The sequence below is a fragment of the Prenolepis imparis genome, unplaced genomic scaffold (assembly GCF_030444845.1).
Source record: "Prenolepis imparis isolate NDT839.2.m4 unplaced genomic scaffold, iyPreImpa1.0 SCAF_121, whole genome shotgun sequence".
Lineage (NCBI taxonomy): Eukaryota > Metazoa > Arthropoda > Insecta > Hymenoptera > Formicidae > Prenolepis > Prenolepis imparis.
The window spans coordinates 44,621-57,043 of NW_028141279.1; the positions used below are offsets into that span (position 1 = coordinate 44,621).

The window sequence follows — 12,423 nt, forward strand, 5'->3', positions numbered from 1 at the left end:
TGAAGGTCGTGTCTATTTGAATTTCTGATCAGCATCACACAAAGTACACTTTTCCATACTTTTGATCGATTTTAACGGCCACTTTTTAAATATAATTAGTGCGTGGTTCTTTTCTTCTTTTAATTTATCAATATTTGTTTAGAAAAATATATTCAAAGAAAAAGATAACCACCTTTTTTATAATAATATTTTTTTTTAAGTTATAGATATTTGAAATTTTTAAAATCAATTTTTTTTAAATGTATAATTTAAAAATCAAGAGATAAAAATTTTAAAAAATTCATGGAAGCTACTTTCAATAGTTACAAAAACATGAAAAAAATGAAGCATATAAATAATGGACGGGGAAAAAAGTCATTGATTTGAAATGGCCTGCTATATACACATTTAAAACTCATTTCAATATTTCTAATACTAAATTATTATATTCCTAATTAATATATTCCTAATATTATATTATAATTAAATATTACTCAATATTTCGCGAACGACTGCGGCATCGCTCGGATAATGTTTCCGTAGCATTTCGTTTGGCACATAATGAGTACCTTCGAATTTACAGAAATATTTTCCAATTTCTACATTATTGATTCATTCTGAGGTGCATATCGATATAACGCCTAAAATAGAAAAAAATAAAATAAAAATAAAAAATGAAATAAAAAATGTATCATTCTATGTAATACAAATAAATATATCACAGAATAAAATACAAATATAACTTAAAATAAAGCATAATAATACGTACTTTGTGGCACATAACACAGGTCATTATCAAGTAACAAAACGTAGTATGGTTGCGATTGCCAATTATCGATGTTATACCGGTAATTTTGGCTTCTAAAGTAATACTGATTACAGTATCGCGAAGGATCCTGAAAACGTTCAATTCGGCATTCGTTGTGTCATCCTATTATGACACCAGCAATGTCTTTAATTATATTATGCTTATATATATGTCTATGTCTAACAGTCAATCCAATTGCATATTTTACATCAGGCGATCTTTGTTCGTAAACTTCTTGATCTGATGGAGTACATATTGACTGAAAAATTAACACATAATTAATGTTTTTATTATATTATTTAAATATTTTGATGTAATAATTTGGATTCGAAATAATTAGTAAGATTATATGTTTAATTATATACTAATTTGTTACTTAAAATAATAAAATGTCTTTAATGTGTAATATTTACATTGAGTGAATGCAATTTTCTTACCACTTCATAGTTTCTCAGCGGTGAAGATATTGCTTGATGAAAGGGTTTGTCCATTGGCCACAAACAATAGTAACCCAAAATTTCCATTAAAACTTCCGTTATCTTAAAAAGAAGAAAATAGTTATTAAATTTTGAATTAATCACGAAATCATCTGTAATCACAAAATTTCATTTACAAATGTGTGAAAAAAATAAAAAATAGATTTAGATAGAGTTGCCAAATTTTATAATCGATAGCTACTGGTGCAGTTCTTATTTATAAGTTATTAAATAAACTCAAGTCACATAACAAGATCTTTACTAACTAAAACTAAAGTTATAAACAGTTCCTGTTATACATTCCTGTATTTAGATATGTATTTAGACATGTTTTTGTATGAAAAATTTGATGGAATTAACCACTTATGAACAAGACAATAATTTCTGTCGAAAACAAGATTAAATCAAAATGGTATATAAATAATTACTTACAAATTTTGAAGTTATCTTTTTTGGATAAGGCACCTGTAAACATTCTGTTATGGCATAAATCTTCACTTCATCTTCATGTATCCAAATGCGAAAACATTTAGTACTTTCTGCACAATTCCTATATAAACAATAAAGAAACATGCTCATTTACACATGTACAATGTAGATGCTCTAAACAAATATCCATTTAATGATAATTTTTTTAATTTATATGGAATCTTTTTTGTAAAAAGAAACTATTGCTTTATCTCTTAGAAGTGCCTCTAATAAAGAGGCACATCTAAGAGATAGATGCGTGCCTCTAAAGTTAGAGGCGCAAATAAATGTACTCAAGGGCACATTTATCGAGAATAGCATAAATATGCTATAAATGTGGTACAAAATAGTTTTTTTACGCGATTGCCTCTAGATGCGCCGCTAAATGTGAACTCATAATACGCCTTTGTCTTTAATTGTTTATAGCTCGAAGATTAATACATCGACATTTTCGCTAAAAAAAGATGATTGGATTAAAAAGATATATAATTTCAAACAAATTATATGTATATACATGAGTTTCGTAAAGTAAATAAATGTTATGAGTAAGTGTTATATAAAGTTAATGAATATGTTATAAATATGAACTACAAAATATGTATTTATTTAAATTATATGTGCACATTTGAATGTTTCGAAAACAATATATATTCCAAAAAATATTTTAGAGGGAAATTTTTTGACTTTAGAGAAACATCTAGTATCATCACCATCTTGCAATAAGTGAAAATTCTTCAGAAAGTATAAAATTCGCTTGATTTTGTTTTAATATTATTATATTTAATATATTTTCTTAAACTAATAAAATAAGTATATACAATATAATATCTTTATTTTGAACAAGTATGTTAGCGGTATCTGATGTAGCGGGATATCCGTGGAATAAGTCACCAGTATATGTATTATGTTATTATTTTCGTGTCGGGTCATTGTTGTGTTTTCGTGTATGCTTATCTGTCCGTTGCCTCGATCTTTATTGTATACTTTTGACGAAACGTGCCATGCCGTGATTGGCTTCATTTAAAAGAATAAGCGTTTTAACTGTGTTTATAAACGGCGACCGCTCGGTCGAACGCGTCTCTCTCTCTCTGAGAATTTAAAAGAGTAATGATAATAAAGAGTTTCTACGACTTAAAGGTAATAAAGAGTTAAGAGAGTTACTTTCCCGTATATCTCTCTCTCCTATCGACATCCTATCGACTACAAGTATTAAAAAAAATTAATTGTTGATTTTAATTTTTGTAACAGATCAAGTTAATCTAAAATTTTACAAATGAGATCATATAATTCACTTGTCGACTTCAGTCAATCATTTTGCACATAGATGTATATAGACGTAAATGTATATAGACATATAGATGTATATAGAAGTAGAAATACCAAAGAATTAATCTACGAAATATAAGCTCACACTTATAAAATTGCTGTTCTAGAGAAAAGTCATACTACCATAATTGAAGATTATTATATTAATATAACTTTTTCATCCACATTTTAGAATGTTTGAACAATATAATTTAACAATTTCTGGAAAATATTAACTTTTAGAGGTATTTATAAGTCCCCTTTTTTTATATTATATATATCTATATGTATACAGGGTTTGTCAAAAGTGTGGAAACCCCTAAATAATTTTTGTAAAAATGAAAATATCAAAAAACGATAAAACACGTATTTTGATTTATCAAAAAAGCTACCCTATGACATGGATACCGATCATCCCCCACCCCCTGGTACGCGGGGGTAAGAGGGGGGTTGAAAATTTTAAATTGGATTAAGGGTCGAGTGGGGGCTCGTTTGAAAGGTCTTTTCATAACAAACACACCCTTAAAATTTTAAGTCGCTACGACCCCCTCATTCAAAATGGCGGCCGTTCAAATTTCGAAATTTCATGCACTTAGTGTTATCCAGGATCAACTGCGTGGAAGTGGCATGAATTTGATCCCTTGTGTGTGTGTGTGTGTGTGTGTGTGTGTGCGCGCGCGCGCGCGCGCGTGTGGCTAAACAAGTGTGAATGTGTACATAGTGGTGATAGGTTGCAGAACAGACGATTGAAAACTGTTATCTCTCTTTAATGATTCAAAACCTTTTACTCCGTATTTTAAAATAAATTTTACTCAATGTGTTAAAGTAAATGCTGAAAGTGGCTGCCATTTACTTTTTGACAATATGCCAATCTTTGATAGAATGCAGAAATGGCTCTACGATTCGTCTCAAAAGGTATCAAATCTATTTCATCCCTTATTCGCTGTATCAATTCTTGGATGCTTTCAGGTTTTGTTTTGTAAACCTTACTCTTCAGGTATCCCCATAGATAATAATCAAGAGGAGTTAGATCTGGTGACCGAGGTGGCCAATCCTCTCCTCCCTCATTTCTGTTCCTTCTTCCTATCCATCGTAATGGAAAAGTCTCATTTAAAATTTGACGTGGCCGTAAACCAAAATGAGCAGGAGCTCCATCATGCTGAAACCATATTTCTTCGAAATTATTTGGAAAAATATTTCGTATGGCTGGAATTATTTGATCTACAAGTAATCTCTCATATCTTTGAGCGTTCAGATTTTCTTCAAAAAAAAACGGCCCTATTAAGTAGCCATCTATTATTCCACACCATACATTAATTTTTTGTGGATATTGTGTGTGAGTTTCCCGCACTCAATTCGGATTCTCATCTGACCAGAAACGAAAATTTTGATTATTAACTTCTCCCGTTAACGTGAAAGTTGCCTCGTCTGTAAAAACAATTTGATAAGGGAAGATGGGCCGGACATCTATTAGTGCCATCATTCTTTCACAAAAACCTATACGACGCTCCAGATCTCCGTCTTGCAATTCTTGAACATATTGTAATTTGTATGGATAGAACTTGTTTTTCTTTAAAATTCTCCAAACGGACTTGGGAGCAATATCGTGAATTTGAGCGGCTCTGTTAATAGTAGAATTGGGATCTTCAATAAATGTCTGCATAACATCAAGTTGTTTTTCTTCGTTAGTGGCAGACGATGGTCTCCCTGATTTAGGGCGATTTTTTACGCTACCAGTTTCTCTAAAACGTTCTATTGTTTTTAAGACAGTGGACTTATTAATTCGACGATTCGGATACGTCTCATTAAATAATCGAGCGACAGCAGCGTACGATCGCTCGTTGTCACCCCATCCACGCATCATGAGGATAGTGATTCTTTCACGTTCCGATAATTCGCCAGCCATTTTTAAAACGTTTAATTTTTAATCTGCCTAAAATCTGTGAAAACAACTGATTTTGAGTAGCCGTGAGAACAACTGATTTTGAGTAGCCGTGAGAACAACTGATTTTGAGTAGCCGTGAGAACAACTGATTTTTAGTATCTCGAAAAAATTAATGTATGGTGTGGAATAATAGATGGCTACTTAATAGGGCCGTTTTTTTTGAAGAAAATCTGAACGCTCAAAGATATGAGAGATTACTTGTAGATCAAATAATTCCAGCCATACGAAATATTTTTCCAAATAATTTCGAAGAAATATGGTTTCAGCATGATGGAGCTCCTGCTCATTTTGGTTTACGGCCACGTCAAATTTTAAATGAGACTTTTCCATTACGATGGATAGGAAGAAGGAACAGAAATGAGGGAGGAGAGGATTGGCCACCTCGGTCACCAGATCTAACTCCTCTTGATTATTATCTATGGGGATACCTGAAGAGTAAGGTTTACAAAACAAAACCTGAAAGCATCCAAGAATTGATACAGCGAATAAGGGATGAAATAGATTTGATACCTTTTGAGACGAATCGTAGAGCCATTTCTGCATTCTATCAAAGATTGGCATATTGTCAAGAAGTAAATGGCAGCCACTTTCAGCATTTACTTTAACACACTGAGTAAAATTTATTTTAAAACACGGAGTAAAAGGTTTTGAATCATTAAAGAGAGATAACAGTTTTCAATCGTCTGTTCTGCAACCTATCACCACTATGTACACATTCACATTTGTTTAGCCACACGCGCGCGCGCACACGCACACACACACACACACACACAAGGGATCAAATTCATGCCACTTCCACGCAGTTGATCCTGGATAACACTAAGTGCATGAAATTTCGAAATTTGAACGGCCGCCATTTTGAATGAGGGGGTCGTAGCGACTTAAAATTTTAAGGGTGTGTTTGTTATGAAAAGACCTTTCAAACGAGCCCCCACTCGACCCTTAATCCAATTTAAAATTTTCAACCCCCCTCTTACCCCCGCGTACCAGGGGGTGGGGGATGATCGGTATCCATGTCATAGGGTAGCTTTTTTGATAAATCAAAATACATGTTTTACCGTTTTTTGATATTTTCATTTTTACAAAAATTATTTAGGGGTTTCCACACTTTTGACAAACCCTGTATATGTAATTATTAGAGTGTATTTATTTATGCGTGTAATAAGATACCAGGAAAAACAGAATCAAAGTAATCTGAAAGTTAATTTTATATATATTACCTGGGTTGCCAAACCAAATGGATGTTAAAAAAAGAGCCCATCGGAAAGTGTGCTGATATTTCAAAATATAAGCCCAATTTTTTCGCCACGCAGGTATACATTAACATCCAATACATATGGCTATAATTCAATTTTCTTTCTTTAATCTGTAGAAAAACAATAAAAGCGTTAAGATATAATAAGGATAATTATAATGTCAATATCATGTAAAGAATTATTATATAAACTTTTTTGCTTAAAATGATATGTACAATCACGTCTTAAAATGTTGACCATTCCTCCTGAAATACCCTGTATACAATACACATATACCTACATTATAAATTTATATGTAGAATTTTAATAATTATAATTTATAACTAATAAAAAATATCATATGTGTAAAAAAATCACATACCGTGTAATCATACGCGTCCGTATCTATTTGATTCAATTCCATTCAAAATTTATAGGAATCAAATGTTATAATAGTCTTATCGAGTATACGCTTAATCGTCTTTGCGTCCTCTTCGCTCCAATAATTTTTATCAGAATTATTACTTTTCCAAATCGAGAATTGTTCAACTGATATTGATAATAAAGGATGCGTGGGATTTTCATCTTTTAGACACTTTAATACTTTCTGCACTAAATTATCTATGAATTCATCTATAAGTAAGTTAGTAATATATTTATCAGGATGATACCATTGTAATATCATGATAATTATATCCTCCAAACACCGTTGTTTTTTGGGTGTGTTTTTAAATTTTTGACATTTTAATTTAAAAATATATCTGTTAAGGCATTGAAATATTTGTATGCTGTAGTATCTTTCTGTTAAATTGGATTGGCTAAAAAATATGTAAATATTTATTATGCGATTAATACATTAATCTATTATATATGTTAATGGTTTTAAAATTCACATTTAGTCTTACCGTGGATCTTGGGTATATACGATTCTAATAAGTTCATCAAATATGAAAAAATAATTCATGCAGTGCTTTTCTTCATCCGGACAGAGCTTTAAATCATTCATATCTTTCATGAAAATATCTCCGTTTTGATATCGATCATTACAGTAATAATACATCTTAGACATGCGAGACACATAATGCAATAATTCTGTCCTACATTTAAAACCTTCTTTTACAACGTCAATATTGGCGAGATGTAATTTGCCCATGTTGTCGTAATAGAATTTCTTTATAGAAGGCCATCTAAAATTTAAACAGAAAATATTTTAACTAATTTTCATACTAAAAATCATACTAAAAAAAATTGAACACAACGACTCGTATGTATTTAAATCAAATTGAAGAAACTGACGATGTTCAATAATCTTATATATCGAAATTGTTAAGATGTTAATTAAGTCTGTAAGAAATGTGAAACGTTTTCCACAAAACACTATTTTCAAATACATATTTACAAAAATATATTTTATTTTGTTTTATGCAATGTTTTAGTATAACTCATATTGTATGGCGTGATTGTGGTAAAGCATTATAAGTAGTAAGAAAATTTGCATGCTACTGTTATTATAACATGACGAAATATATTTTCGTCGAATTTTATATTACGCGCGCGCGCGCGCGCGCGCACGCGCGCACACACACACACACACACACACACACACACACACACACACACACACACACACACACACACACACACACACTCACTCACTCACTCTCACACACACACACACGCACACGCACACATGCACGCACGCACGCACGCACAACCAATAAATTACAAAAACACATACACACACAAATAATATTGAAGAGAAAGAAAGAAGAGAGATAGAGAGAATAAAAAAAAGTTTAATAAGCATTCTATATTTTACAGTATTTCTATTCTCGACAAATGCAATTAGATAACAATGATTTTTACATATTTCCGAATTTACAAATAAGTATCAATATAAAAAATATAAGGAACAAAATGTTACATATACTTTAAATAAACAAGGTAATTAAATAAATAGAAAATAAAAAACAAAATTTTATAACATTAAAAAATAATGATATAATCCCTAAAAACTTACGTTTTCAGAAAAGGTAAAAAATAAACGCCAAGCCACGCGCGCTAGCGCGTTATTTATTTTATAATAAAAAATTATTATATGTATTGACAAAATTAACTGTGAGAAAACTACTTAAAAATACTAAAGAAATTATTTTAATCAAAAGGTTGTACAAAACATTTATTTTTATTTTGAGATATCAAAAAAATTTTGATATCTCAAAATTTGCGAGAATTAAAAATGCACATTTCTAAAAAATTCAAAATTATATTAAATAATCCATAAAATAAATCCTTTCACCAATCCTCGCCAAACTCAATACCAATAATTCTTTAATAAACTCTATTCATGTAACATATTTTATCTTGATATGTCAAAATTTATGAAAGTTAGAGCAACCGCAAACATTTTTTGAAAAAATATAATTTTAAAGTATGAAATTACAGTATAAATTTTTATAAAAATGACAGTAATTGACAGTGTTGTACTACTTTATTTGTATGCCAAATTGGAACGCTGTAGCTTAAAAAATTTTTGAAACGTTTAAATTTTGATAAAAACGTGGATGGACACACACACACACACACACACACACACACACACACACACACACTATTTTGTTATAATAAAATATTAATAATTTTTTAGATTCTTATAATATTAAATAATCTTACTTGTGTAGATCCTTAAATAATCTGACTTGTTAGTAAATCCAACGTGAATCATCAATCATCAAACCGAAGTTTCGTATAAAATTTCTACGTGGGCTTAATAATTTATTAACCACATGGTTTTTGTGTTTATTATGTATAATGTATATATTATCTATTAAAACTAATAATAATATAAAATATTTTACGCATGTTAATATTTCTTATTTAATTGAAATATAATCTCAAAAGTTCGTATAAAATAGTTACTTCTTGCGTTTTCTAGTTTGTTTTTTATTTATTCTCGCACGAAAAATCATCTCATTAACAGTTGTGCTATTATTCTTACATCTTGCACAAATAGTTATTGATAGTGATGACAAATAAATTAATCTATTATTTTTTTATACAGCTTTTAAGTTTTCATAAATCTTTTAAGCTATAACAGACTTTCTATCATCTTGTGTTTTTAAAATTAATAAAATTTACGCGATTTTATTCAGAAAGTTTTATTTAAATATTAACAAAAATTTTGTGAATTTTTTGAAAAAAACTAATGGTACAAATTAATCATACAATTTCTTAAATTACATTCATATTTCGAAATTTTTTAAATGCCAGATATCATTTTAAATGTTTCAAAAGAGGATTTTTTCGCGTAAATTTTTTTGATTTTTGCAATGTTTCTTTTTATGCGATGTACCAATCATGTGAAATAACAAAAAAGTTTACAGATAAAACACTTACATCTGAGTAATCTTTCTCTTCCAGAGAATGTTGTCTCCGCTTATGTACTGAAATTGTTTGCACGTGGAACTAAAATTTATGATGTCCTTGATGCTAATATCCTTATTTGCCAGAATTGTCCAAATTACCTCATTAGCCAAATTCTCTATCTTGACCATTATTATTGCGAAATATATAGCACAATACACAAAAAAACTTGCAGTTTTAATTTGTTCCTAACGAATCGATTGATATTCTATGCACTAACTACGTTTGGTAGAGAGCACGAGGCTTATTGCACCATGGGTAGTCAGAGACTGAGTATTCAAACAACGTCTAACAATGCTTGGACTGGGGGTAAAAAAACAGAAAAAAGTAAGAAATAAAGATACAATATATATTTCTTTTTTCTCTCATTCGAGCTTCCACAACGCTCTTTAGTCCATTCTCGATCGTGTCTATTCGGATTTTGGCTACGCCCACTTTTTTCATTGGAGGAAAACAAAGAATTTCCACATTCTCTATGCGTTCTTCATATCTCATTCATTAAATAAAGAGTATAGGAAAGGGTAATTGCTGGCTTTTTGAGAGTGAGGGATGTCGACTATGTCATACTTTGTGGCAGATTTGACGACACGGATATAAAAATGTGAATGGTGTATGTAAAATAATATAAAATAATGCGTAAAACGAGATTATTTCAGATACTGAAAAAAAAATTAATTAAACATTTTAGTGCCATTACATGATGTCACTTGTGACGTTATAATTTGTACGATTCTGAGTTTACATTTTCGGGTAGATGCTTCTTTATTCTTTAGTTTCATCTAGTTGTTTGCATTATTGATTTATCTATATTATAAACTTACTGCATTTTTGTCTGCAGCGAATTCTATGCCATTATAAGCTATTGCCCATTTTAAGTAATGCACTGCAATTTTTCGAAAACCAAGGCTTCTATCAAAAAATGTTTTATACAAAAGTTGTAGGACTGCGACATCTAGTCATAAGCATACTCTTATTCCAGGTGAAGAAGTTTTTGAAATTTCAAGGTCATCATTACCTTTTAAACAGAATCATTATAATTTTTTTTTTAAGGGGTAAAACCACTCTAGAGGCAGAAAAAAAGACCTAAATTTGACAATTTATTTTGGGAGTATGACAAACGGAATAGAATTTCTTTTCAGAGGGTTTATTTAACACATATTGAAGTACGAAAAACAATTTTTTTATTGTCATTTTCATACAAAATGGCGGCGACAGAGCCCGTCGTCGAAAACAGCTTTTTTGAAAACACCGCCACGGGAGGTCGGATTTCTCGGCATGTATGAGTCCTGGAACAAAAAACAAAAAAAATTTATAATCTATATACAATTGGCTTTGGAAGTACGTAGGGTTTTTTTTTTAAATCAATTTTTGTGGAAATGGTGCACTTTTTAAGAAATGAATCGATTTTTTGCCCTAAAAATGAGCATTAAATTGTTTATAAAAAAAAAAGTTTACATTCAATCAAAAAACGGCTACGTACTTCCAAAGAGAATATTGTTGTGAAGCTACTGTAAAAATTTCAAATCGATCCATGCAATAGTCTCCGAGAAATCCGTCCTCCCAGTTTGAAAAAAGTGGTTTCGAGAAAAACGCGTTTAAAGTTTTATGAGCACTTTAATCCTTGAAATTTTTGTTTACCTCTAATCTGCGATGCCTGCACCATACATTTGGCCAACCAGGTCGATGTTCGCCTCTTCCTCTTCCTTCCTAGATGCTTTTAGTATTTTAGTAAGTAACAGGTAAACTTATTATTTCGAAAGGTAAAAGTAGTACAAAAGCGATGAATCACAGCGCGCCGCGTGAGTGCTCAGCGCGCGCTCTGAGGCGCTGCGGCAAAATCGATAATTGAACCTTTTAAAATTTGTTTTCCACTATAAATCAAATGGCATATTGTTTTTATGACCCTAAAGTATCGTTTAAGCAAAAAAAAAAAATATCGATTTTTTGAAAATCCTAGAGTGGTTTTACCCCTTAAATATAGTGTTATTTTAACAGAAAAATATGCAGTTGCACATTGCAAATTACTTTTAATCACAAGAGTATGTTTCTTCTGCACTGATTGATTTATCTCATTGTATGTAGAAAATTATTAAGGTAAGATTTGTGGCGTACATATGTGCAACGTAAGGTCCGAGCGAGAAAAGGGTAAAGGTTTATGGCGTTTAAATCTTGAATCCCGAACGTGCAAATTTTTGCATATTAAATAATGGCATTTCCACATATGTTCAACACGTTCTATACGAAAAAGTTTCCATCCCTTTCGCCCAGACCTTTCCCAATTTTTATTGCCTACATTATTGTGACTTTCTCTTTTCGCTAAAAGTACAAGCGAAGAAACCGAGAGACATTCCGGGTTTAGCTCTCGTCTCGATCGTACGAAGAAGCAGTACTAAGACTCATTCGAATTCTTTATATTCTTAATTTAGTTATACAGAATAAATATCTTTTGTTAGGAAAAAAACTGTGTTAATTTCTTTCCTCCACGTCATCACCTCAAATTATCGAAAAATGAATATATTACAAGATATTTCATATGTTTTGACAAAATATGTGTCAGAATGAAATATACCATATCTCCATAAAACCATTCATTTTTCAGTTATTCAACTCTAACAATTTTTTGCCAAATATTACGAGGAATCGACTTATGTAAAAAAATTATAATGATTCCGTTAAAAAAAATAATGATAATCTCGAAATCACGGAAATGCACATATACTTAGAATAAGATTATGCTTATGTGAGATCTCCCCTTTGAAATTCTACAATTCTAATTTAAAATTC

The 12,423-nt window shown here is 30.7% G+C and overlaps 1 protein-coding gene across 1 annotated transcript; it reads right to left on the bottom strand.

Moving 5' to 3' along the window:
- Positions 1-905: 905 nt before the first annotated feature.
- LOC145947688 (uncharacterized) lies at positions 906-9,889 on the bottom strand. Its single transcript, XM_083057462.1, has 6 exons — positions 9,613-9,889; positions 7,142-7,403; positions 6,202-6,347; positions 1,696-1,813; positions 1,225-1,326; positions 906-1,046 (listed from the first exon to the last, which is right to left on the bottom strand). The coding sequence occupies exons 1-6, from the start codon at positions 9,768-9,770 to the stop codon at positions 906-908; spliced, it is 927 nt and encodes a 308-aa protein (XP_082913588.1). The 5' UTR covers positions 9,771-9,889.
- Positions 9,890-12,423: the final 2,534 nt, after the last annotated feature.